The following is a 27,660-nucleotide window of genomic DNA, read 5'->3' as shown; positions in this document are numbered from 1 at the left end:
ACTCTTTCTTTCTGCCTTGTGCTACAGAGTCACCTTACTTTGTCAAGGAATTTGAACCAAGGGAAGTGTTAAAAGACTCAGATGTGATACTGGAATGTGAGGTCTTAGGTACCCCTCCGTTTGAGGTCTATTGGTTAAAGGACAACAAACCTGTGAGGAGCAGTAGAAAGCACAGGATAAGCATTGAGAATTCCTTGATTAGCCTCCAAGTTTTCAAGTTTGACTCTTCAGATGCAGGAGAATACCAGTGCAGGGTAACAAACGATGTAGGAAGCTGTGTCTGTAGCTCTGAGTTGGCTCTGAAAGGTCAGTGCTGCCTGGAAAATATAATAATTTTATTTTGATGTTTAGTTGAGGCTAATACTCACCAAGGCATCTATTCTTTCAATAGAACCCCCACAATTTGTGAAGAGGATTGAGAACATTAGCTCCCTTAGAGGAGGCACAATAGTGTTTCAAGCAACTATTAAAGGTTCCGTGCCTATAACAATCTCTTGGCTGAAAGATAATGATGACATTGTTGAAGACGATAACACCAAAATGACCTTTGTGAACAATGTGGCCACTCTTATGATCAGGGGCATAGAAGTGAAGCACGATGGGAAATACTTTTGCCAGGCTAAAAATGATGCTGGAATCCAAAGATGTTCTGCTTTACTAACAGTAAAAGGTTTGTAGAGCTTCCTCCCGCCTCCTTAATTTATAGCATCGTGTTTTGCTAACGTCTACATTTCAAGTCACCAAGACTCATATTTGCTCCTGTATTTATCACAGAGGCAGCCACCATCACTGATAAAGCTGTTTCAATTGATGTCACGGAGGGCGACCCAGCCACATTGCAGTGTAGATTTTCAGGAACAAAAGATATTACTGCCAAGTGGTTCAGAGATGGAAAGGAGTTGACTTTGGGACACAAATATAAAATCAGTGTTACCGATACAGTCTCTATGCTAAAGATTGTTTCTACAGAAAAGAAAGATAGCGGCGAATACACATTTGAGGTTTCAAATGATGTCGGAAGCAGCAGCTGTAAAGCTAGCATTAATGTCTTAGGTTTGTACTGTGTATCCCTCTTCTCTTGGAGGTGGGTGGGTGCTGGCCACAACTGCAATTCTTAATTTCTTTTTATGCCAAAGGCAAGCAAAGTGGCAGCCTAATCTAATGTATATCTTTTTGGTTTGTCTTGGGTAGATCTGATCATACCGCCTAAATTCACCAAAAAGCTAAAGAAAATGGATAGCATTAAAGGCTCTTTTGTTCACCTTGAGTGTATAGTGTCTGGTTCACATCCAATAAGTATCCAGTGGTACAAGGATGGCCAAGAGATAACTGCTAGTGAAAAGCACAAGTATTCTTTCCATGATAACATGGCATTCTTGGAGATCAACCAGCTTGAAGGCGCAGACAGTGGATCTTATACCTGCGAGGCAACAAATAAAGCTGGAAGCAACCAATGCAGTGCACATTTAACCGTCAAAGGTTTGGACATCTTGTACTTTTTCCTCCTAGGTGGCAGACATATTTGCCATGTCGCTTTGATTCTGGTTTTTGTTTATAGTTCCAAAATGAATGACCTCCCTCTTTTCCTCGTCTTTCTCCCCACTCTTTGTAGAACCCCCATGCTTTGTTGAAAAGCCACAGTCACAAGATGTGGTACCAGCTGCCAGAGTCCAGCTCAAAGCTCTCGTGAGCGGCACGCCTCCCATACAAATAAAGTGGTTCAAAGATAGCAAAGAACTCCTTTCAGGAGCTTCTCGCTCAGTTTACAAAGATGACACTTCAAGCGTGCTGGAACTCTTTTCAGCCAAGACATCTGATTCAGGGAACTATATCTGCCAATTAAGCAATGACGTCGGGACAACAACCTGCAAGGCAACTCTTTTTGTGAAAGGTCTGCATTTTTACATCCTGGGTTATCAGTTGCAATTTGCGCAGCTCAATCCTATGCATGTCTACTTGAGTGTAAGTCCCACTGTGTTAGATGGGGATTACACTAAGTATGTGCATAGGATTGCAATCTACCTTAGGTTTTTTTGGTTGGTTTGTGTTTTTTTTAAACCAATTACTATTTTCTAAATAATTATTTTTAATTTTATTTTAGAGCCCCCTAGGTTTCTTCAGAAGCCTAGCCCTGTAGTAGCTTTGAGGAAAGGACAGTCTACCACTTTTGAATGCCAGGTAGAGGGTACACCGGAAATCCGTGTCCTTTGGTACCTTGATGGGAACGAAGTGCTGGACCATGCTAAATATGGAGTCTCGTTTGTAGACAACATGGCGACTTTTAAAGTTTCCAATGCTAAAGTGGAGGATAGCGGGACCTACATCTGCGAGGCCCGCAATGACGCAGGTAGTGAGACTTGCAGCATTGAACTGAAAGTGAAAGGTTAGTTGCTAAGAATTCATTTTCTAGTTCCCTCAACCATGCGGTTGGGTTTCCCCCTTTATTTCTGAGGTTGCTTTGTTTTCTTCTACTACTTTAGAACCTCCAACATTTGTAAGGGAGCTAAAACCTGTGGAAGTAGTAAGAACCTACGATGCTGTGTTAGAGTGTGAAGTCACAGGGACACCTCCGTTTGAAGTGACGTGGCTGAAGAACAACAACGAGATCCGAAGTAGCAAGAAGTACACCATGACTGACCAGCAATCTGTTTTTGCCCTTCATATCATGAACTGTGATGTTCAGGATGCCGGCGAATACCAGTGCATTATTTCAAATGAAGGGGGCAGCTGTTCCTGTAGCACAAAAGTCAGTTTGAAAGGTCAGTTAAGTAATCATAGTAGGGAAAAAGCCTAAGAAACATTCAGTTTGTTCTCTCACCACCTTTAGCAAATTTTAAGCCTCACCCAGGTTTCATTCCGGCTTTTTTTATATTTTAAATAAACACAGAACCCCCATCCTTCATCAAGAAGTTAGAAAACATCCACGCTGTTTTGAAGAGCTCTGCGGTATTCCAATGCACTGTGGCTGGTTCTCAGCCTTTAACAGTGTCTTGGATAAAAGACGAAAGAATCATCGAAAACGATGACAGCTTCCACATTACGTTTGAAAACAATGTGGCGAGACTGAAGATCAGGCATGTTGACCTCGGTCACAGCGGGAGATACACCTGTCAGGCAAAGAATGAGTCAGGAGTTGAGAAGTGTTTTGCTTTACTTTTAGTGCAAGGTTTGTGAGTTTTGATTCCTATTTTGATTCCTCAGTAAGCACCAGTCTTCTGCCGGTTACTCATCGGAAGACGTCAATATATTTGTGTTTCTATTCTTACTCCAGAACCTGCTCAGATCTTAGAAAAAGCTAAATCAATTAAAGTTACGGAGAAAGACCCGGTGACTCTAGAATGCACTGTGGCTGGAACGCCAGAGCTTCAAGTAAAATGGTCCAAAGATGGCAAACAACTCATGCCCAGTAGATATTACACCATGAGCTTTGACAATAATGTGGCTAGGTTCAGGATTGAATCCATTATGAAGGAAGACAGCGGCACATACACCTTTAAGGTCGAAAATGAGTTTGGAAGCAGTACCTGTGAGGCTACTTTGTCTGTACTAGGTTTGTATTTTGTTTGGTCAAAATGGAGCATGTTCTTTTTCCCATCAACATTTTAATTGCCTGTGTGTTTTTCATGAAGAAGAAAAACTAAAGCAAGGAATCTGATGCTACTTGCCTTCTTCCCTCCCTTCTGGGCAGATCAAGCAATCCCTCCTTCGTTTACCAAAAAATTGCCAAGAATGGATAAAATTCTGGGATCATCTATTCATATGGAGTCCAGAGTCTCTGGCTCACTCCCAATTACTGCAAAATGGTTTAAAGATGGAAAAGAGATACCCGAAAGTGCAAAATACAGGCATCTGTGCCATGAGAACACTGTATCGCTCGAGGTTAATTACCTAGAGTTGACAGATTCTGGAAATTATACTTGCAGCGTAACAAATGTTGCAGGAAGCGACTCATGTAGCGCCGTCTTAACTGTGAAAGGTTTGGATTTCTATCTTCTTTCTATACACTGTATTAAAATAGGATTTTTTTACAACTTCAGATCATTATCTTAATATCTTTGGATGTAGATCCTGTTTAATGCTATCTATATAGAACCTTTCTTTTCTTATTAACTTTGACACATGTTTTATTTCTCTTTATTGGTTTGCTGTGGCTTGCCAGGGCATATTTCTTGCGCCGGAACCTAATTAGTTTTCTTTTGTTTCTTAAAACCTTTAGAGCCACCAAGCTTCTTGGTAAAACCAGAAACCCAATCAGCTATACCTGATTCAACAGTGGAATTTAAGGCATCTTTAAAGGGAACACCACCTTTTAAAATAAAGTGGTTTAAAGAAGATTTAGAACTTGTGTCTGGACCTAACTGTTTATTTGGGATTGAAGGGTCGACTGGTTTCTTAAATCTTTATTCTGTGGATGTATCAAAAAGCGGAAACTATACTTGCCAAGTTTCCAACGATGTTGGCAGCGATTCTTGTACAACCACACTGAGCATAACAGGTGTGCTAATGTGTTCTGTGTTGCTCTTAATTGTCTTCTGCCGTCTTTTGTGTAAATGTTTCTGGGTTTCTTCCTGCCTTGCTAAAACTAGAAGTTAAGCACCCTTTTAGATTTCTCTCCCCTCTTATTCTACATACCTTTCAGCACAACCCCTCTTTTTTCTTCCTACTTACCTTGCTTTCCATTTTTCTTCTGTTTCTCAGAACCTCCAAAGTTCATTAAGAAGCTAGACCCGTCTAAAGTCCTTAAACAGGGCGACTCCACACGACTTGAATGTAAAATCAGTGGCTCTCCGGAGATCAAAGTGGTATGGTACAGAGGTGACACTGAAGTCCATGCTAGTGAAAAATTCCAGATGTCATTCACAGATTCTGTGGCAGTCATTGAAATGAGGCATCTTGGTGCAGACGATAGTGGAGATTACATATGTGAAGCACAGAACCCTGCTGGCAGGGCAAGCTGCAGCACTAAACTCCTAGTCAAAGGTTAGCAAACATGCCTTGGCGGACTTCCCTTTCGTTGACTAACTATCCCTAAAAAGATTGAGATTAGCTCATTCTGATTCTTGTATGGATAAGCTAACTGTTAGATTGCTATAACTGCCCATTGTGGACAGTGTCCCATTTCTCATCTAATTAGCCTCCAGATTAATTTTAAACAAGTATTCTCTAACCTGCGGCTTTCACTCTTTCACTCAAGAATGCTCAAAGGGATGTGGTGTATTTACTATTATTTATTTAGGTTATTTAATTATTACAATATTTGTATGCCTCTATTAAACAAAAATAAAACGCGGGTGGTGCTGTGGTCTAAACCACAGAGCCTAGGGCTTGCCGATCACAAGGTTGGCAGTTCGAATCCCCGCGATGGGGGGAGCTCCTGTTGCCCTGCCCCAGCTCCTGCCCACCTAGCAGTTAGAAAGCACGTCAAAGTGCAAGTAGATAAATAGGTACCACTCTAGCGGGAAGGTAAACGGCATTTCTGTGCGCTGCTCTGGTTCGCCAGAAGCTGCTTAGTCATGACCCAGAAGCTCTCTGTGGACAAGCACCAGCTCCCTCGGCCTATAGAGCGAGATGAGCGCGCAACCCCAGTCGTCCACGACCGGACCTAATGGTCAGGGGCACCTTTTACCTTTTTTTTTTTTAAAAAAAACAAAAACCAAAGTCTACAACAAATGTACAGTAAATTTTTAAAAAACAAACAAACCAGAGATCATCAATTAGCTATTACAGAAAGATGTTTTCTGAATTACCTGCATAAGCTTGGTGGCAATTATAACCCGCTCTTCATTAGCGTCGATGAGTGGGGTACTTAAATCAAGCTGCAACCATCAGTCAATCAAATTTACATGACAACACTGAGAGGGTGACAAAACATCTCCTCCAGTCAACTAATCAAATGCTTGAGTAGACGTCGGGGTTGGCATCAACTGAATCTGCAAGCGGAGGCAGTGTCCATCACAGCTCCCTGCCTGTTACAGAAAGGATAAGTAATCAGTCAGCTGGACCACATTCCATGTGAAAGGAGGAGAAAATGGTTGTTAAATGCATTCCTGCACCCACCTACCCTTTTGGCTCAGCATTCTAGGGTGGTCATTGCTTTTAGTGCTGAAATGGCCAGTTACTATTCCGGATGGGCAACAGTTGCAACCTCTTGCGGGCCGGCTGCCAGCCATTCCCAAGTGCTGGGACTCGTGTGCACATTGAAGATCATCCGGCCAGCCGCATTGCAGGGCGGGATTGCCCGCCAAATACACTAAACTGCCCAATCATGGGCATCTTAGTGGGTGGAGCTTTGCTGGCAGACTGGGACATGCATGCTTCCACTCTAGTCCGTTGGCTACCCTTAAAAGCCAGCTGTGAAAAGAAAAGGTGCTTCTTCTGCTGCATGCATGCCTTGGCACTGGAACAGATACATATCTGGCAATTCTCACATTAAACTAGCAACATATATATTGAGCTAACTTTCTTAAAATGACGCCTGGTTCTTTCTTTCATCCTAGAACCGCCCATCTTTAGCAGGAAGCCATCTCCAGTAGATACACTCAAGGGTACTGAGGTTAGCCTTGAATGTGAGATTTCTGGGACGCCACCTTTTGATATTACGTGGTATAAGGATAAGAGGCAAATCCGTAGCAGTAAGAAGTACAAAGTCACATCCAAAAACTACCATGCAAGTGTTCACATTCTGAATATCGAAGTCTCTGACATTGGTGAATACCAGTGCAAAGCTCAGAACGATGTCGGAAGCGACACTTGCGTTTGTATGGTAAAACTGAAAGGTAGGTACTATTTGAGGAAATATGGTGCCCAATCATCGTTGTCTTTGTAAAAAATGCACAATTCTTGTGGGAACTCTTGATGCCCATTGGCTCTTTCCTCTTCAGAACCACCAAAATTCGTGACCAAAACCAACAACCTTACTGTTGTGGTGGGTGAACCAGTAGAGTTGCAGGCCACCTTGGAAGGCTCTCAGCCGATTTCGGTGACGTGGCTCAAGGACAAAGAAGAGGTCATCCGAGAAAGTGCTAACAGGACAATCACATACGTGGAAAATGTTGCCACTTTGCAGCTTGCCAAAGCAGAACCAGCAAGTGCTGGGAAGTATATCTGTCAAATCAGTAACGATGCTGGAACCCGGGAGTGCATAGCTACTTTAACAGTTCTAGGTTGGTAATGACACAAACTTGGCTTTTTATTTTCTTTTAAAAATAGAGAGAGTTACTTTTAAAAGTTGGGAAGGCTAAATAACATTCAGAGCCTTGAGGCTGGGGGGGGGGCATGCCATCAGTGTACATGGTGCATTACAGCGTATTGGAGAACGGGTTCTGAAGCAAAATGTTCAGGTAACCCATTGGGGGCTTCATACTGCTCTGCTCCTATTGGTTGGGCAGCCAGCTCCTCTTCTCAGGGAGAAAGATAGGTGGCAGTGGTGTTTACTGTGTATCTCAATTCTAGAAAAGGAGAACCATTAATAGCTTTGTAGTGGCTGCTTTCCTAAGCAGAAAACAGTGGCTTTAGAGAAGTGATTTCTGTAATTGCAGTATTTAAGCCATGTGACTAAGGAGACAATGATATTCACAGGTAGATATTGCTTGAATCTCTTTCCAGAGCCAGCTGTCATCATCGAGAAGGCAGAACCAATGAAAGTCACCGTCGGAGATATTTGTACCCTAGAGTGCAAAGTGGGTGGAACACCAGAACTTTCAATAGGCTGGTTTAAGGATGGGAAAGAATTAACAACTAGCAACAAATACAAAATTACCTTCTACAACAAAGTGTCCACACTTAAAATTATTGATTCAGAAATGGAAGACAGTGGCTTATACACTTTCGAGGTGCAGAACAATGTTGGCAAAAGCAGCTGCACAGCTTCCGTTGATGTTCTGGGTCAGTTCTGTTGCTTCTCTTCATCGTATTCCCACCAGGAAATGGTTCTCCCTTGCAGGGTCCTTATTTTCTTTTGTTTACTTCCTCTTACACAGATCGGATTATTCCACCTTCTTTCACAAGAAAACTTAAAGAAACTCATGGTGTACTGGCTTCTTCAGTGATTCTTGAGTGCAAAGTGGCTGGATCCCTTCCCATTACAGTTGCTTGGTTCCATAATGGACATAAAATCACTAGTGGGGAAAAACATCAAATCTCATTTTCAGACAATGTTTGCAGTTTGCAGATTGGTTCACTGAACTCATCTGATACAGGAACTTATGCATGCAAAGCTGCTAATGTAGCAGGCTCTGATGAAACCAAGGCTGCTTTGATCGTACAAGGTCAGTATTCAATAAGTGGCTAACTCTTTGCAGAAATCTTCCACAGTCTTTCTAGTGAGCAAAATTACATTCTCTTGGTGCTGTGATTTGAGGAAATTTTTGTTTTAACCTCATGATTCCTTAATTATCGACTGATCTCTTGTTACTTTCAATGCTTCTTTAGAACCACCCTCTTTTGAGAAGGTACCTGAATCTGTGGATATTTTACCAGGCAAAAGTGTTACATTATCTGCTGTTATTAGAGGGACACCCCCATTTAAGGTGAGGTGGTTTAGAGGCGTCAACGAACTCGTACCAAGTGATAAATGTAACATCTACTTGGAAGATTCGGTCACAGACCTGGAGCTGTTTGATGTAGAGCCACAACAGAGCGGAGAGTATACTTGTGTTGTGACTAATGAGGCTGGCAAAGTGTCTTGTACGGCACATCTTTCTGTAAAAGGTTGGTACGGGTTGCAATTTTTCACTTTGGAATGTTTAGGCGTTTGCACAGCATTGATGGCAATACTTGACTTCTTATTGCTCACTAGAACCAGCCGTTTTTGTGAAGAAGCTCAGCGACCATTGTGTGGAGCCAGGCAAATCCATAATTCTAGAGAGCAAGTACACTGGCAGCCTTCCAATTTCAGTGACGTGGAAGAAGAACGGCGTAACTTTAGGCCAGTCTGAAAAGTGCAGCATCACCACAACAGAGAGGTCATGCATTCTGGAAATTCTTAACAGTACAAAGGATGACCAGGGAGAATACACATGTATGGTTGAAAACGAGGCTGGAGAAGATATCTGTGAAGCACTGGTATCCACTTTAGGTCTGTCTTAAGCGCCTTTTTAATAAGATTCTTTAAATTAAAAAACCTCATTGTTTCTTCCTTCCAGCATTCCGGTGCCATTATCTTAATGCTGACTCTTTGTGTCCTCAGAACCTCCTTCTTTCGTCACACACTTGGGACCTCTTGAGGTGTCAGTTGGAGACTATACCACTTTGCAATGCCAAGTTACTGGGACCCCAGAAATTACAATATCTTGGTTCAAAGGAGATACAAAATTAAGATCTACTCCTGAGTATAAGATGTACTTCAAAGATAATGTGGCTACGCTTATTTTTAACAAAGTGGATGCCAGTGACAGTGGGGAATATATTTGCAAAGCAGAAAACAGTGTCGGAACGGCCTCTTCAAAGGCTGTCTTAGCAGTTCAAGGTGATTCTTTTATTTGGGATTGGTTAAAAACTCATACTTACAGAGCTTTCACTCTTTAAAAAATATTTTCACCTGTCCAGATGCCTGCATAAGCCGTATGTTTATTGCATGCTTATTTTCTTGCAGAGCGAAAACGTCCACCTTCTTTTGCAAGGAAATTAAAGGACACAGAGCAAACCGTTGGCTTCCCAATCAAATTAGTTTGCCGTCTAAATGGCTCAGAGCCTATTAGTGTTACATGGTATAAGGATGGTGTGCCTTTAAGAGATGACTTTAATGTGCAAGCCTCTTACATAGATAACGTGGCAACTCTTCAGCTGTTGCAAACTGAGATGAGTCACACTGGGCAATATTCTTGCACAGCTACCAATCCCGTAGGAACTGCTACTTCTAGTGCTAGGCTCACAGTCTCAGGTTAGTTTCATACCGACTCTCTTGTTTTCATCTGTTACGTTCAACCACTCTTCCTAACCTCTAAAAAGATTTTGCAGTATTTAGCTTTACCGCTTCCGAAAGAAATCCAATCGTTCCTCTTCATTTTATTCCCCAGAACGCAAACAAGCTCCCTCCTTTGATATCACACCCGAGTCGAAAGATCTTCCTGTCGGAGAAAGTGCTGACTTTGAGTGTCATGTTACTGGAGCCCAACCTATACATGTAACGTGGGCTAAAGATGGCCGCGAGATCCGTACAGGAGGAAATTATGCTATTACCTTTGTAGCAAATACAGCCCATTTGAGAATTCTGAGAGTAGGCAAAGGAGACAGCGGACAGTATACTTGCCAAGCTAGCAATGATGTTGGGAAAGACTTTTGCTCGGCCCAGCTTAATGTGAAAGGTATTTGAATTTAAGTTGGCTGATCTTTTATGCAGAAAAGGGATTTTCTTGGGATTTCTTTTCCACAGAATTCTTTGTTTCTAACTGTTAGAAGTAATAAAAAAAAGACAGACATACCTCTTTCAAATTAACAAAAATTCATAGGAAACTATCTGTAAGTATTGAAGATCCAAACTATTTCCTTCTCTTTACTGTGTCTTGAAACCCCAGTAGAGCAAAAGAATAATGTTTGCGCTCATAGAAACGTGATGAATTCTTATGACAAATTATATGTGCTGGTTGTGATTTACAGATGCCCACGTTAAATGTAGCTTTTATAGCATTCTTTGATTTTTGCTGTTGCAAAGGTCGAGGTGGATTTGATTCATTTACAGTTTATGTATAATTTACATTCTAAAAAATAGTTGAATGGGAAAACATACATAGAGAGCTTGATCCTTCAGCGGGGATTTACCAAGAGTTTTGCACACCTCTCCAGTAGATGTAGACAAGTTGCAAGGTGAGTGAGGGAAATAGCAATTTGCCTCTGCACTGGGATGTCATCTTAGCATCCCCCCCCCCCCAGGCTGAAAGTTTGAGAGGGCTTTGAGTGCCAGTCAACAAACAGGTGAGATGGAAGGAAATGGAACGCTTGGGCACAGATAGGCTCCTTCTTCCCCTCCTCCAGATTATTGTACCTGGGATAGGCTTATCTCATAAGTATTGATTCTCAAAATATTCATCTGTTTTGGGGAGCACAGGTTCAGCAGAAGAGTTCTCCCATGTTGAGTCTGGGTGCCAGTCTCCCTTCTTTGTAGTGGATTGATTAAGGAAGGCATGGGGAAACAAAGGCTGTGTTTTGCTGTGTTTGCTGTTCAGTGAATCAGGGCAATGGCTTATTTCAGCAGAAATGTCAGAATTTTTGCAGTTGTTGTTTTTTTTCATGGAGATTTCTAATACACTTAATCGCATGTTCTTAATAGTTCTTATTCCTCTCCATATTGAATGTTACTTTCCTTCCGGCTTCTCAGAACCTCCTAAATTTGTGAAGAAACCAGAACCATCAAGAATGCTGAAACAGGGTGATTCATGTCAACTGGAATGCAAGATCAGTGGTTCCCCAGAAATCAGAGTTGTGTGGTACAAGAATGACCACGAAATCCATGCTAGCGACAAGCACCGTATGGCATTCAGTGACGCCACAGCGGTGCTAATAATTGTTGATGCAACCCATGAAGACAGTGGAGATTACATTTGTGAAGCACTTAATTCTGCCGGCACCGCAAGCTGCAGTACAACAGTCACAGTGAAAGGTTAGAAGCCAATGTCTCCTCTGACTTCCTCCACTCTACCCAACCCTTAGGAGCACTGGAAGGTAGTTGGTTTTTTTCCCCATACGGAGTCAGACTGTTGGTCCATCTACCTCAGTGTTATCTTCACTGGCTGACAGTGGCTCTCCAGGATTTCAGACTCTCTCCCAGCCCTACCTGCAAATGCCAGGGAGTTGAATTTAGGGTCTTCTTAGGGTTCAAAGCAGGTGCTCTACCAGTGAGCTGCAGGCATTCCCTTCCTTTACCCTTAAATGGTTGGATGGTTATATTATAATGCTGGGAATGCATAGACAAAAGTACTGACAGAGATGTTTGAAATCCAAAGATTCCTTGACTGTAGTGAAAATGGTGTCAGTGCTGATGAGGAGGTCAGGCACACTATGCAAATAGATATAGCAAAGCAATCTTGAAAATTTTAAGAGCGGGAGCAGCAGTCTTAGCAGATCAGTGGCCCCTCCAGCATTTACCTATCACTGGCCTCTGTCAGAAATTACAGAACTGTGAAGTAGCACAGGACGGGAAAGAGTAAAATCTATTATTATTATTATTATTATTATTATTATTATCAGTGTTTTTTTCTGAGGGGATGCAGGGGTACGCATACCCCTGAACCTTTTGTGAATCTAAGTTTGGCCTCATTGGGAGGCAGTATTTCAATATGAGTAGGAAAATGAGAGTACCCCTAAGCATTTAAAATTTTTTAGAACAAAAGCACTCATTATTACAGGGAACCAGGCAGAGGGCCTTCTCGGTAGTGGCACCCGCCCTGTGGAATGCCCTCCCACCAGAGGTCAAAGAGAATAACAATTACCAGACCTTTAGAAAGCATCTCAAGGCAGCCCTGTTTAGGGAAGCTTTTAATTGATGGATTTCTGTATTTTAATATTCTGTTGGAAGCCGCCCAGAGTGGCTGGGGAAACCCGGCCAGATGGGTGGGGTATTAATAATAATAATAATAATAATAATATATTATTATTATTATTATTATTATTATTATTATTATTATTCCCTGACTGGACTTAAAGTGGCTTACAGATAAACATAAGAACCACTAACAACACAGAAAAACAATCATTTAAAAAAACAATTAAACATTGACAGATTTAAAGCTATATACATATCTAAACATCTGTTAAACCCTTACCAATAATTACCATAAAAACAACACAGCACCAGCCCTTTCACTAAAAGCAGTCAGTTCCCCAAATCTTCACCTGCGGGCTGAAAGACAAGAAGCAGGAAGCCAGCCCAGCTTCTCTAGGGAGGGAGTTCCAAAAACATCTGGGAGCAGCCACCGAGAAGGCCCTCTATTCCCTGAAAATGCAGTTTACGGGCAGTGAAAGGTTTAAAGATAACCTATGCCTCAGTTAGGATATACTTCTCGAGCGTCTAATTAATAGCTAGGAAGTTGACAAGAAGAGGCAACAGGTGAACGGATCAAAGAAGTGGGTGATAATGTGAGATATGAGGTTACAAGAGTAGGAGGACCAGCTTTCTCTTGCGTGTGCCAGCTACACAATCTGCCAGGTGATCGTCTGTTTCTTCCTAGCAACACACTATAGTTAGATAAGACATAAGATGTGAATTGCAATTACAGGGGACAGCAGGGAAAGAGTTACAGGATTTATTCTATTTAAAAATAAAATAAAATACAGTACTTATGAGGATAAGAAGGAGGATCATAAGAAAGAGCATATGTTTGAGGGTGTCCGTTTGAAAATAGCAGGTGTGGGAGTGGAAAACGTTATGCGTAGGTACACACCCATGCTTATTAACTGCATTTATTTGGAAAATTCAGTGCCACATTCAACAGGAATTTGGCGGGGGTGCCAAAGTCTCCAAGCAAGACTTTGCAGCTTTAGAAATAGAAATGACCTAAAGTTGACCTGCTATGCACCCAGCGCTTTTGGAGAACTAGAGAGAGAATCTTCTTAGGCACCTAAATGGGGATTTACAGGCATACCTTCTGTCTTCTGTTTCTGGATGTCTTGCCCCTGTTAGCAAGAAACCCCTCCCAGGAGTCCAGTTACATGTCCTCATCTCCTTTCTTTTATAGAACCTCCCATTTTTAGCAGGAAACCCAGCCCCGTAGACACACTCAAGGGTTCTGATGTCACCCTTCAGTGTGAAATAGCAGGCACACCGCCATTTGAAGTCGTCTGGTTCAAGGACAGAAAGCAAGTCAGAAGCAGCAAGAAGTTCAAAGTGACAACCAAGAACTTCAGTGCCAGCGTCCACATTCTCAACCTCGAAGCGGCAGACCTTGGGGAATATCAGTGCAAAGCCACAAACGAGGTCGGAAGCGACACTTGCTCTTGCGCTGTGAAGTTCAAAGGTTAGTAATGAGTGTGGCCGCAGTGCAAAGTCTGCGAGCATCTTTTTCTTTGCGTATCTTTTGTGGCTTCCTTGCCACGTTCCTCTTACCGTAAGGAATTCTCTTCCCTGCCAGAACCTCCTCGGTTTGTTAAGAAGCTGAGCGAAACCTCCACCTATGCCGGGGAACCCACAGCACTGCGGGCCGTAGTAGAAGGCTCCCAACCCATTTCTGTCGTTTGGCTTAAGGACAAAGGTGAAATAATACGGGAAAGCGAAAACCTCAAGATTTCCTTTTCGGATAATATCGCAACTCTTCAGATTGCAAGTGCCGAAGCTACCAACAGCGGGAAGTACATCTGCCAGATTAAAAATGATGCTGGAATGCGAGAATGCGCAGGGCATTTACAAGTTCTAGGTTGGTACAGGCACCCACCCCCTTCTAAAGAATTGAATCTTGGCTGCCTTTGCAATTGCAGCAGCTGACTCATTTGCTTCTTAAGTCTTTCTCGAAACTCAAGTTTTCTGAATTGTCTCCCTCATTCCAGAGCCGGCTGTGATTTTAGAGAAGCCCGAGCCCATGACAGTTACCTCTGGCAATGCTTTTACCCTGGAGTGCACGGTGGGTGGCACTCCAGAGCTAATTACCAAGTGGTTTAAGGACGGAAGAGAACTCACCAACAGCCGCAAACACCAAATCAGCTTCTCCAACAAGGTAGCAGCACTTAAAGTTCTCTCTGCGGACATGAATGACAGGGGGTTGTACACTTTTGAAGTGCACAATGAAGTGGGGAAAAGCAGCTGCACTTCCTCCGTCGACATTTCAGGTTAGCTTGGGATCCTTTTTGTTTCTCATTTGCCCTTCTCTTCTGCCGTTTCTCCTCTTAAAAGTTGGCTCTTTGTTGCCTTTTCCTACACAGACCACGTCATCCCTCCTTCATTTGTAAGAAAATTGAAAGAAACCTTTGGCGTGCAGGGCTCCTCGGTTGTTTTGGAGTGCAAAGTTGCCGGCTCCCTTCCTATTTCAGTCACTTGGTTTTATGGAGGAAATGAAATTTTCCCAGGGGACAAATACGAAACCGGTTTTTCAGATAATGTCTGTGCTTTGAAGGTGAATGCTCTGGACCCATCTGATACAGGTCCCTACACCTGTGCTGCCGAGAATGTAGCCGGTTCTGACGAATGCAGTGCCTTTTTGACAGTACAAGGTCAGTAAAGGATAGACAAGGCATCCATTGGAAATCTTTCCAGTGCGTGTTTATCTTGCTTTCTTGACAGCCTATTTTATACAGATGTTAGCTACCTGGCACATTTGCGTTAACTTTTTTAATGTTGTGTGTAATTCTAGAACCACCCTCTTTTGCAAAGACGCCAGACCCGCTGGAGGTTTTACCTGGAATGAGTGTAACGTTCAGGAGTCTGATTAGGGGAACTCCGTCATTCAAAGTGAACTGGTTTAAGGGGAGTAGAGAACTCGTGCCAGGGAAAACGTGCAACATCACCTTGGCAGATTCAGCTGCGGAGCTGGAATTGTTCGAAGTGGGACCACTCCAGACTGGAGATTACACCTGCCTTGCCACGAACGATGCTGGCAGTGCTTCTTGCACTACACATCTTTTTGTAAAAGGTTTGTCCAAATGTTATTATTATGGCATGTACACATGTTAAGTGTGTGCACATGTCTGTGTGATATACACACAGAGAGAGAGAGACACCCATATTGCAGTTCTTGGTTTAACCATTTCTTTCAAATGACTTTATCTTAGAGCCTGCTGTGTTTGTGAAGAAGCTGAGCGATTTTAGTGTAGAACATGGGAGATCCATAATTCTAGAAAGCGCATTCAGCGGAACTCCTCCACTCGCAGTAACATGGAAGAAGAATGGCTTAAACATCACACAGTCTCCAAAATGCAATATTACCACCACAGAAAAATCAGGCATTCTGGAAATTCTTAATAGTTCTACAGAAGATGAAGGAGAATATATCTGTGAAGTTGCAAATGATGCTGGGGAGGATGTATGTCATGCCCTGGTATCAGTCATAGGTGTGTTGCTGTCTTGATAGTTGGTTAACTATTCTTGTATTAATTGCCATCTTCTGATGTGCTTAGATTGACTGTGGGTATTGACTATGATTATTTCTGCTGCAGAACCACCTCATTTTGTTAAGCACTTGGCTCACTTGGAGGTGACCATTGGAGAGCCTGCAACGTTACAGTGCCAAGTGGCTGGAACACCGGAAATTAAAGTGTCATGGTACAAAGGAGATACCAAACTAAGATCTACACAGGCTTATAAAATGCACTTCAAGAACAATGTGGCTTCACTCGCCTTCAGCCGGGTAGAGAACGCTGACATTGGCGAATACATCTGCAAAGCAGAAAACAGCGTTGGGTTTGCTACTTCAATGACAACAATCACCATCAAAGGTGATGGCTCTTTTTTAAAATAATTGACCCGTGTCATATTACACACAATATTTGGGTGTAATATGCTGAAGTGTGTGACCCACTTAAATCACAGGCATGGTGACAGGACCTTCAGCATGTCCACAAGCTGCTTGGCTGAGCTGTAAGGAGACTGAGATACCTCTGAGTTCTTCCTGTGTCTCTATGCAGCCTTCCTTCTCTCTCCAAACCCTGCAAACTACCGAACTTGCATGAGTTTGAAAGGGAAGCACACACAGACCTCCTATTCCCTGTGTTTGCCCATATAGGTGTGGGGCATGAGGGGTTAGGAACAGCGAACATGGCTCTGGTTATTTTTATTGGAATTCTCCACATGTCCAGGGCATACTGACCCAGGTATTCTTTTGAGTCTTCTTGCATGGTCAGTTATCACACTCTGCAATTTATTTTTTTGCAGATGTTAAACTTCCTCCTTCATTCACGAGAAAACTGAAAGACGTGCAAGAGACTCTTGGTTCTCCTATAGCTTTTGACTGCCGCATTGTTGGCTCTGAGCCACTTGAAGTGTCTTGGTCTAAGGATGGGGTGCAGCTGAGAGATGACGGCAACATTCAAACCACCTTCTTAAGCAATATAGCGACGCTTCAGATCTTGCAAACCTCCATGGCTCACGCTGGCCAGTACACTTGCACAGCTCACAACGCTCTTGGGACTGCTTCTTCCAGTGCCAAGCTCCAACTCACAGGTTTGTAAACAACTAGGTCCGAAGTTGTTGCACGCTGGTTCAGTTTTAAAGAATGTGAACAAGTCACAGGGCTGTAACAACAGCCTAAGAACTAGTTTGCTGTTTGAAGGGAAGGCAATACGTCCTGCCATCGCTTTTCACTTTTTGATTTCCTTTCTTTTCTTTAGAACACCTGAAACCACCGTTCTTTGATGTGAAGCCTTTGCCCCTTGACGTTGCTCTTGGGGAAAGTGGTTCTTTCAAGTGTCATGTCACAGGTTCAGTGCCAATGAAAGTCAGCTGGGCAAAAGATAACCGTGAGATCCGCCCTGGTGGCAATTACAAGATTACACTGGTAGAAAACACTGCCACACTGACCATTCTTAAAGTAGGCAAAGGTGATAGTGGACTTTATACTTGTTATGCAAGCAACAGTGCTGGGAAGGATTCTTGTGGCGCTCAACTGAGTTTTAAAGGTAATTTGATGGAAAGTGCTGTCTCTTCTTCTTCTTCCTCTTCTTCCTCTTCCTCTTCCTCTTCTTCTCCCCCCAATTTTGTAAAAATAAAGACATGTTTGAATCTTCCAGCTAAAATGGGCACAAGTGGGTGGCATTCTGTATCTAGAGTAGCAGGTGATAAAAATCTTCTTGAAGTTATTTTCTTGAGCATGTTAATACCACACTGGGGTTTCTGTTTATTGCTTACAAGCCTGTTTAAAATTAGCAGCCGGTGGAAAGTTATTAGGCCATAAACAGGCTGAACATAGACTCTCCATTTAATATGTGACACTTGAGTTGTGGTATCATGTTTTCCACTGAAGTGCGATTAAGCTGGGAAATCTGTGGTCCAGAATAAGAAAAGAACTTGGTGTTTATTTGTGCGATAAGAAAATACAGTATTGTATCCAGTCTTCTCTCTCCATTGATAGAAGACTCTTAGATCCACTGGAGGCTTCCATCAGTGGAACAAGGAGGGAGGTGATGCCAAGCGATTCTCCCTCCCCGCAGTCCACAACCTCTCATACCACCTTTCATAATGTTTCAAAGGATCCCCCAACCCTCTGGAGCACTTTTGGTGGGTGCCTGGGGCTGCTGATGGGAGCGGAAATTGCAAACATTTCCTTCTCATTCTTCCAATGGAATCTTCCACTCAATCAGTCCAGCGGAGGGACACCACTGGATTGCAACCCATGCAGCCATTATTTAAATGGGCAAAGAGTTATGACCTACCATAACTTTAATTGGACATAGTTAAGCTTTAGGGAAAACTTCAGGCCGGATCTGCAATCACATTACGTAGAGAAATCAGCCTTCAGATATTGCACGTTTAGAAAGAATCTGAGTGGGTATTGATGTAAACAGGCCTGTTGAGTTGTTTCTATCAATGCCTTTGGCATTGTATGAATAGCAGAGATTCAATGCATGGATAATGCATGATAATGCAACAATAGGGGAAGCTTTACCTGCTGAATATTCTCCTAATCTAATGCATAGTTGTCAAAGGCATGAAATCACTGCTCCCCTGCCTAATCTCAGAATGCTAGGCTAGATTTAGAAGTAAGCCCCATTCCACAGAGAAAGGAGTGTGAAAGGCATGTTCAGCCAGGTCCACTGCATTTCCCTAGCCTGGTACAGTGCAGTAGTGATGGTAGATGTCAATTCCTGTCTGTCTCCATGCATTCTAGGAGGAACGCAAGGATGGAGAGGAGCAAAATGTCCCTGGGGTAGTGAGCAATATTGACAGCTCCTTCTTAAAGTTGGGAGGGAGGCTGTTGAGTGCAGGGAAGGCTCAAGCAAATAGATCACAGTGTGGGTTACTAACTCTGGGTGTAGTATTTACAAGAGCTCCGCTGGATCAGACCAAAAGGCTCTCTAGTCCAGCCTCCTCTTTCCCACAGTAGCCAATCAGATGTCTCTGGAAATCCCATAAACAGGAGATGAGGGCAATAGCTCTCTCCCACTGTTCCCCCCCCCCAGCCCTTTCTATTTGGAGGCTTGCTGCCTCTATCTTATCCTGGAGGTAGCCTACGGCCATCACAACTTCCATCCATTGAGAGCCTAATCCTCTGTGGTTATATTTATCAGTTGTATTTCTCCTTTTTTGTCTTGCATATAATGGAGATAATTTAAATTTTACAAGGAGGGGCTGATAGAATCCCCTGTGCTTCCATGTGTGCTTCTCCAGTCTTTTTATCATACCACCATGAAATATACTTCTGAAGCAGATGTGGTGTGAACTTTTCTTGAGTGCTCTATGGCAGGACTTGTAAGGGGTCACTTTGCCTCCATAGATTGACTGTAAACTCTTTGCTAATACACTTTGATGGCTAATATAGATGGCTCACATTCCTGAGATCTTGCAAAATTAACACAAGCAATTTTATGTATTCATTTCCTTTCCTTGTTTTTTTTTTCCTAATAGAGCCGCCGAGGTTTATTAAGAAGTTAGACTCCTCCAGAGTTGTGAAAGAGCACGATTCAACTAGATTTGAATGCAGAATAGGTGGCTCTCCAGAAATTAACATTGTGTGGTACAAGGGTGAAACTCAAATTCATCCCAGTGACAAATTCAGCATGTCATTCATCGATTCTGTGGCAGTCATTGAAATGCACGGCCTGAGTGTTGAAGACAGTGGAGACTACACTTGCGAAGCCCAAAATGTAGCGGGTAGCGCGAACAGCAGTACTTCACTGAAAGTGAAAGGTCAGAACCTGCTCTTCCTTTCTCTACCCTTCCTGTTGTAGAAGGTTGCAAGGGCTTGCCGTCTTCTACTAAGCAAGCCAATATCCGTTTCCATTAAAGGCCACTAGTGGGCCACTTTATTTGGAATGGGAAATTTCCTTTGCATGTCTCTTCCCTCCCATTTCATTGCAATCTTTCATTCTTAACGGTGTGCTCTCTGTACGTTGCTCCTCCACATTTAACAGAAATCCAAACCTCCTCTTTTATAGCTCCTCCTGTTTTCCGCAAGAAACCGCGGCCAGTAGAGGCTCTGAAAGGTTTCGATGTTCACCTTGAATGTGAGCTTCAAGGCACTCCTCCCTTCCATGTTTCATGGTGCAAAGATAAAAGGGAAATAAGAAGCAGCAAAAAGTACAAGATTTTGTCTGAGAATTACCTTGCTAGCATTCACATTCTCAACGTTGATGCGGCAGACATTGGTGAATATCACTGTAAAGCTGTCAATGATGTGGGAAGTGACACTTGCATCTGCTCTGTGATGCTGAAAGGTTTGTAAAAGACTTTCCATTGCCATGTTTCCCCCAGCGGCTCCAGGTTTTTTAAAATCTTACTCTCTTAACCATCACTTACATATTTTCCACCTCTTGATCAGGACCCCCAAGGTTTGTGAAGAAACCTATTGATACCACTGCTGTTGTTGGGGATCCAGCGGAATTGCAAGCTACGGTAGAAGGTTCTGAGCCAATTTCTGTTGTCTGGATGAAAGACAAAGGTGAAATCATCAGAGAAAGTGAAAATGTCTGGATGTCATATTCCGATAAAGTTGCCATCCTTCAGGTTGTAAATGCAGAACCAAGCAACACTGGGAAATATACCTGCCAGATTAAAAATGACGCCGGAAGTCAGGAGTGTTTTGCTACTTTATCGGTTCTAGGTTGGTATAGAGTAAAAAACAACAACAACAACAACAAAAGCATACTGAAGAATAAATATTTAAACATATTAACATCTTATTTACAAATATGATTCGTTTTGCATCTTATTCCAGAGCCAGCATCTATAGTGGAGAAACCAGGACCAATGAAAGTCACGACTGGAGATTCTTGTACTTTGGAGTGTACGGTAGCTGGGACACCAGAGCTGACTACTCGGTGGTTCAAAAACGGGCATGAGCTCTCTTCCGACCACAAATACAAAATCACTTTCTTCAACAAAGTAGCTGGGCTTAAGATTCTGAATACAGGAGTAGAGGACAGTGGAGAATATACGTTTGAGGTGAAAAACAATGTAGGCCAAAGCAGTTGCACGGCATCAGTCCAGGTTTCAGGTTAGTTGAATGACTTGGGAATATCCCATCTGCATCTTGATATATGGACTTTTTCATCTAATTCAGTGATTTCCTATACTGCTTAACCTCTGAAATTTCTAAGCGCTGTACGATCAAACCAGAAGAGTGGATGGAATAAATTTAAGTGAATGGTTAAAGATGGAAAGCTTCCTTAAAATGCCTACTGAAATAAGAAAGTCTTCAAAAAGCACTTGATGTTGAACAGAAAGCAGGCTGCTCTAATGTCGGCTAGAAGAGAGTTCCACAATGCTGGATGTGGAGACAAGGAGAAGCCGTGGACATGCCTCTAAAATGAAGAGAGTGCATATGCCTGCTTTCAAGATCCATCTCAAACTTCTTATGCCAATAAATAGTTTAATTATCATTAAGCCCTTGGGAATCTAATGCTTTTTTAAAAAAAACTAAATAAGAAAGCCTGTGAAGAGAAGCCATAATGTTTTTATCTGTGCTTTGTGCTCCACAGATCGCATTATACCACCTTCATTCACAAAGAAGCTGAAGGAAACACATGGACTCTTGGGTTCATCTGCTGTACTTGAGTGCAAAGTAATTGGGTCACCTCCCATCTCTGTTTTTTGGTTCCATGACGGAGAAGAGATCACTAGCGGAGAAAAGTATCAGGCAACTCTTACAGATAACACTTGTTCTTTAAGAGTGAATGCTGTTCAAGAGTCAGACGCTGGAAATTACATTTGCACGGCAACTAATGTAGCTGGATCTGATGAATGTGATGCATATTTCATTGTCAGAGGTAAATACTGAAACTTAGGTAGTTAATAAGAACAGGATATCAGTTTTTTTAATTAAAAAAACCCATGCTCCTTATATTCTTTATATCTTTTGTAAATACAGCTGCTTGCTTTTCAACCATAACTATGTTTCATTAACCTCTTTTTACGTATGTCTAGAACCTCCATCTTTTGTGCAGAAACCAGAACCTCTGCAAGTTTTATCTGGCGCAAATATAACTTTCACAAGTATCATTAAAGGAACCCTTCCCCTTGATGTGAAATGGTTTCGGGGTAGTGTTGAACTATCCCCAGGACATAGATGTAACATCTCTCTGGAAGAATCAGTGGCTGAACTGGAGCTGTTTGATGTACTCCCAGCCCAAAGTGGAGACTATACTTGCATTGTTAGCAATGAAGCTGGCAAAATCTCTTGCACAACCCAGCTCTTTGTAAAAGGTTTGTTCTTTGTTTCAGCTTCCTTTGTTTACACTGGAACAAAATCCCAAATCTCAGGCAATTATCTTAAACTTTTGCTCTCGTGTTATTTCTGATAGAACCAGCGAAATTTGTGAAGAAACTGAGTGACTTCAATGTTGAGAAAGGAAAGCAGTTAGTCCTGGAATGTACATACACTGGTACACCTCCTATCGCAGTGTCCTGGAAGAAAAATGCTATAAACATATCACAGTCAGAAAAATACAGTATCACCACTACTGAAACATCTGCCATACTTGAGATCTCTAGTAGCAAACTGGACGATGCTGGGCTGTATTCTTGCCATATAGAAAATGCCTCGGGACAAGATAATTCACAGTCTACAGTCTCAATACTAGGTTTGTAGATTGTTTTAAAAGTGACCGCCCTTTTTCATTAACTTTATGATTGTTGTGACATGTGGAAGGGTCTGGCTGGTTTTGTAACTGAGTCTGTGTGTTTATTCTCTAGAACCACCTTATTTTGTCAGAAGCCTGGAACCTACTCAGGTGACAGTTGGGGATTCTGCATCATTGCAGTGTCAAATTGCTGGTACACCAGAAATCACTGTATCATGGTACAAAGGAGACACCAAACTGAGAGCAACGGCTACCTCTAAAATGCACTTTAAAAACCAAGTTGCCACGCTGGTGTTTACTCAGCTGGGTAGCAACGATGGTGGAGAGTATATTTGCAAAGCAGAAAATAGTATTGGAGAAGCTTCCTCTTCAGCACTACTCACTGTTCAAGGTGAATATGGCAATATGCTTTTGAAAGCTCCAGAGACAATTATTTATTGCTCTTTTAAAATGTGCCTGTGTGTCAGAACAGGAAGTGTATTCTGTGCCGTGACCCTGGACTTCCTTATTCTTGTGCGTTCACAGTGGTGTGTGCTCATGATGGCATTTACAGCAATGATCTGGCTTTCAAAACTGCTTGTGCCCGCAGAAGTTTTGACAATGGACATGCTGCTTCTTTCCAATCCATGCACATCCCATGGGTCCTGCTAAAATCCTGTAACTTTTCATGCCACACATTTCATGTTGTGTAGGGGGTTTTGTCCCACTTTTGCAGTGCTGTGGTGCAAGAGTGTCTCTCCAGGTTATCAATGATGGGGTAACACACTGGAGAAGCATGGCATGGCAGCTAATAATATGGAATAATGTGTGGACAGTTTAAATCCATCCCTATTGCACTATTATTGCATTGATGGCGTGGTGCAGAATATATCTGCAAAAGATCCCCATGTTTCTACCTGTTCTTTATTCCTCAACAGCAAGTTTCCATAGATTTAATATAAACAAGTTATGATGCTTCACTATAGAATCATCTGTGTCATGGACCTGATTAGAACTTCTGTATGCCGTAACTTCATTCCTGCCCACAGGATTCAATCTTTCTGTTCTTGCTAATAGTGAACAATCAAACATCGGCTAATCTTTAAAAATGAATTCCATCTTCTATGCCATTCACTGTTTATCAGAAATGTTTGGAAAAAAGGCAATGATTCCCATTCAACTTTAGCAGCCAATTAAGCTATTTCTCACTGATTTAAATGGGATTTAGGCATCACCGCCTTTAGCTAGATTGGGGACATGAAAGGTAAATGTGTCCCTGGGCCCTGACCGTTAGGTCCAGTCGCGGATGACGCTGGGGTTGTGGAGCTCATCTTGCTCTATAGGCCAGCGGAGCCGACGTTTGTTCGCAGACAGCTTCCGGGTCATGTGGCCAGCATGACTGAGCCGCTTCTGGCGAACCAGAGCAGCGCACAGAAACACCATTTACCTTCCCACCGGAGCGATACCTATTTATCTACTTGTACTTTGACATGCTTTCGAACTGCTGGGTGGGCAGGAGCTGGGACCGAACAACGGGAGCTCACCCCGTCGCGGGGATTCAAACCACCGACCTTCCGAACGGCAAGTGGTTTAGACCACAGCGGGGACATATGTTGCTACAAATGTGCATACTATTTACCTCTATGAAAAAATCTTAAGCGATGGAAATATAGTATAACATTTGGACAACAACACTCCAATGTACAATATTTGTTCCCTTGCAGAGCTTAAACTTCCTCCTTCATTTTCCCGGAAATTAAGAGATATTCACGAAACTGTTGGATTACCAATTACATTTGATTGTGGCATTACTGGTTCCGAACCCATTGAAGTAACCTGGTATAAAGATGGTGCACAAATAAGAGATGGCTATAATGTGCAAACGTCATACTTAAACAATGTTGCAACTCTGCAGATCTCGCAAACTGACATGAGTCTTACCGGACAATATACTTGCACAGCTTCCAATGCTATTGGAACTGCTTCTTCTAGTGCCAAACTCATCCTTACAGGTTTGTCAAGTGTTGAATGTACTTTTCTTTGATATCATCAGTGGGGTGTTTCTATGGCATATCCCCACTTATGTGCTAATCCTAAAAGATGAATATGCTGTGACCTGGGCCTCTTCCTGCAATTACCATGTGTTTCATTCTTAACAACGTAACTCATCTGGATTAACATGTACAAAGTCACACCTTATTTTTACTTCTTCCACTCTTTAGAAGGGAAGACGCCTCCATTCTTTGACATCCCAATTGCACCTGTTGACGCCGTTGCTGGTGATGGTGCTGACTTCGAATGCCACATTTCTGGAACACGCCCAATAAAGGTTACTTGGTCAAAGGATAACCAAGAATTGCGAACTGGAGGGAAGTACCAGATCAGCTATGTGGAAAATATAGCCCATTTGACAATTCTGAAAGTTGGCAAAGGGGATTCTGGAAAATATACATGTCATGCTAGCAACGAAGTTGGAAAGGACTCTTGCACAGCTCAACTTAATATTAAAGGTACTGGGTGTTTAATCTGTACCAGATTCCACTACAGCATATTGGCTTCTCTCTAAAGAACAGTGAGCAGATTTTCACATGTGTGAAGGGTTTAGTTTTTGTTTACGTCTCCCCGCATCTTCCAAAAAGTCACATTTGAATTTCAGAGGATTACCTGTAATCATGTGCAGTGCAGGTGGTGGCTGTAGCCGGCATTGGAATAAACAAAATCTGGAGACTTCTTGCATGAGTGCCTTCCACTCGCCTAGGAGGTCTGAGAGTTCAAGCTAGAATGATTATGTGATGCTTTGGAAAACATCACAACCTCTGTATTTTAACAAGACATACTGGAGGAAACTGAAAATATGCATTGAAGAGTGTTTGGGTGGCATGTGAATGGATTTCCATTTGTCCATTGGGACTTTCCTTTCCTCTCCTTCCCCATGCAGTCCCATGAACTCCCACGAATATGTTCTTGGGGGGCACTCAGTCCTCTGGAGCAGATTTGTGGGAGCACATCGTCTTTAGGGAGACAGAGAAGATTGGGAAGTCTCATCATGCAAGCGCTAGTTTCTTCTGCTGGATGTGAGCCACTGAGGGTAAACAGGGAAATCTAGGAGAATAGAAGACAGTTGTTCAGAGGGTGACAAAGATTTTTCTTCCTTTCTGACAGAACGACAGACTCCACCATCCTTCACCAAAAAGCTGTCAGAAACTGTAGAAGAGACAGAAGGGAACACATTTAAACTTGAGGGCCGCGTTTCTGGCTCCCAGCCTTTGACTGTCGCCTGGTACAAGAATAACCAGGAGATTTATGGAAGCCCTAATTGTGAAATATCATTCAAAAACAACACTCTTCTCCTTGAAATTAAGAATTCAGGACAAGCTGATGCAGGTTTATATACCTGCAAAGTGTCCAATGAGGCTGGGAGTGCACTCTGTACTTCTTCTGTGGTTATTAAAGGTTAGTTGGCAGCCTTCATGGTATTTATATTTCTTCTTAAGTTCATAAGCTCTTGGTGTTTTCTGATTGTCTAATTGCGCTGGAATACTCATTAATTGCAATTACTTTTCTACATTGGGTGATGAAATCCTGTCCCATGTTATTTATTCAGAGGCCAAGCAGGAGTTAACTGTAATACTCAGAAAATAGTAGGCAATTCTTCTGAAGCTCTTCATTACTTGACATTTCTGTTATTAAATAAGTTCTGCTGTTTACTAAACTCTTTAATAATGCCGCTTTATGCATGCTTGAAGAGGCAAAAATAGATTATTCTTTGAAAAAGACATCTTCCAGATGTTTTTCTATAAATGCTAAGCCTTCTGAAAAAGCTATATTATCTTTTCATCACTTTATAAAAAATAATTAGTGCTCATACTTATTGTTAACAGTGCATAAAAATTTCATCCATGAAAAAAATTGTTTTGCAAATGAATCCATTAAGGACTGCTTCAAATGTTAGAAAGTGTTTAATGCTTCCCAGCGCTTGAAGATATAGCTGCATTTGTGATAGTCTGATCAGATAAGCAATGCATTGAGTGGCTGCTTTTTCTTACATGGAACTGCTATCCTTCTAAGGACTCTTTGAAATGCCTTTTTTTCTTAACAATATCACATTAAAGGTATCAAAAGTGGAGGATTGTAACCAATTGTGTAATATATTGTTCCAACCTTTCTGGCTTGTACATCTTTGGTATCTTGGTGTGAAATCATCACATTTTGTGCTGTTAACATAATCGGTGATAATGCATATTGTGCAGCTAATTCAATGCTTTCATAATCATTTCTCTTTGCAAAATAACAGCTTTAGGTGCTACGTTAAAGTATGTTCATACCTCCATTCTTTTTGTACTACTTTTACCGTATAAATACTGTACTGGGGAAATGGAATGGATTCATCAGCATCCGCTGCATAATCTTATTCAAACCCAGATCTGCATCTTGCTATGGAAGAGAAATTATTACTTAACATCTTTTCTTCTCTTGCTTTCATAATTTTGTCCATTCGGATGGCATTACAGAGCCCAAAAAACCACCAGTATTTGATCAACCTCTTAAACCAGCAACGATAGAAGAAGGTAAAATCCTGCAGCTCAGTTGCCATGTCAAGGGATCGCAGCCCATCAGAATCCAGTGGCTAAAAGCTGGGAAAGAGCTAAGATCATCTGATAAATGCAGCTTGAGCTTTGCTAATGGATCCGCTGTTTTGGAAGTCCAGGCAGTTACTAAGACTGATTCTGGCGAGTATATATGCAAAGCTTCGAATGCAGCTGGAACTGATTCTTGCAAGTCAAAAGTGACAATTAAAGGTACGGTGAAACTGAATGCTTAGGTGATGAAATAGTAACTCAAAATTCCGGTATCAGTCTATTCAGCATCTCCCTGTTACAATAAATAGGAGCCGCTTCACCTATAAATTAGCAGGTCAAAACAGCTTATTTTTGCTGAGCACATGACTGCATATTACACTACAACTTGCATATTCACATGCATTATTTCATAGTTATTGCCACCCAAAAAGCATTTGCTTCAGTACCC

General features: G+C 42.1%; 1 protein-coding gene across 50 annotated transcripts in view; it reads left to right on the top strand.

Moving 5' to 3' along the window:
- Positions 1-27,660, top strand: part of TTN (titin) — a 290,139-nt gene that overhangs the window by 86,317 nt on the left and 176,162 nt on the right. For all 50 annotated transcript variants that reach the window (XM_088676590.1, XM_088676579.1, XM_088676604.1 and 47 more), the window contains 43 exons: positions 28-306; positions 392-670; positions 775-1,053; positions 1,192-1,479; positions 1,613-1,891; positions 2,102-2,383; positions 2,481-2,759; positions 2,888-3,166; positions 3,272-3,550; positions 3,689-3,976; positions 4,217-4,495; positions 4,699-4,980; positions 6,498-6,776; positions 6,882-7,163; positions 7,606-7,884; positions 7,980-8,267; positions 8,431-8,709; positions 8,798-9,076; positions 9,188-9,466; positions 9,593-9,880; positions 10,017-10,304; positions 11,315-11,596; positions 13,671-13,949; positions 14,064-14,345; positions 14,476-14,754; positions 14,848-15,135; positions 15,276-15,554; positions 15,694-15,972; positions 16,078-16,356; positions 16,793-17,080; positions 17,248-17,535; positions 19,481-19,762; positions 20,011-20,289; positions 20,394-20,675; positions 20,790-21,068; positions 21,553-21,840; positions 21,998-22,276; positions 22,375-22,653; positions 22,766-23,044; positions 24,357-24,644; positions 24,855-25,142; positions 25,795-26,085; positions 27,144-27,431. In XM_088676590.1, the coding sequence (XP_088532716.1) occupies positions 28-306; positions 392-670; positions 775-1,053; positions 1,192-1,479; positions 1,613-1,891; positions 2,102-2,383; positions 2,481-2,759; positions 2,888-3,166; positions 3,272-3,550; positions 3,689-3,976; positions 4,217-4,495; positions 4,699-4,980; positions 6,498-6,776; positions 6,882-7,163; positions 7,606-7,884; positions 7,980-8,267; positions 8,431-8,709; positions 8,798-9,076; positions 9,188-9,466; positions 9,593-9,880; positions 10,017-10,304; positions 11,315-11,596; positions 13,671-13,949; positions 14,064-14,345; positions 14,476-14,754; positions 14,848-15,135; positions 15,276-15,554; positions 15,694-15,972; positions 16,078-16,356; positions 16,793-17,080; positions 17,248-17,535; positions 19,481-19,762; positions 20,011-20,289; positions 20,394-20,675; positions 20,790-21,068; positions 21,553-21,840; positions 21,998-22,276; positions 22,375-22,653; positions 22,766-23,044; positions 24,357-24,644; positions 24,855-25,142; positions 25,795-26,085; positions 27,144-27,431 (12,138 nt within the window). The remainder of the gene's footprint in view (positions 1-27; positions 307-391; positions 671-774; positions 1,054-1,191; positions 1,480-1,612; positions 1,892-2,101; positions 2,384-2,480; positions 2,760-2,887; positions 3,167-3,271; positions 3,551-3,688; positions 3,977-4,216; positions 4,496-4,698; positions 4,981-6,497; positions 6,777-6,881; positions 7,164-7,605; positions 7,885-7,979; positions 8,268-8,430; positions 8,710-8,797; positions 9,077-9,187; positions 9,467-9,592; positions 9,881-10,016; positions 10,305-11,314; positions 11,597-13,670; positions 13,950-14,063; positions 14,346-14,475; positions 14,755-14,847; positions 15,136-15,275; positions 15,555-15,693; positions 15,973-16,077; positions 16,357-16,792; positions 17,081-17,247; positions 17,536-19,480; positions 19,763-20,010; positions 20,290-20,393; positions 20,676-20,789; positions 21,069-21,552; positions 21,841-21,997; positions 22,277-22,374; positions 22,654-22,765; positions 23,045-24,356; positions 24,645-24,854; positions 25,143-25,794; positions 26,086-27,143; positions 27,432-27,660) is intronic.

This window comes from Zootoca vivipara, chromosome 1, assembly GCF_965207765.1.
Source record: "Zootoca vivipara chromosome 1, rZooViv2.hap1.1, whole genome shotgun sequence".
Taxonomy (NCBI): Eukaryota; Metazoa; Chordata; class Lepidosauria; order Squamata; family Lacertidae; genus Zootoca; species Zootoca vivipara.
This window is presented reverse-complemented; position numbering and strand designations above follow the sequence as displayed.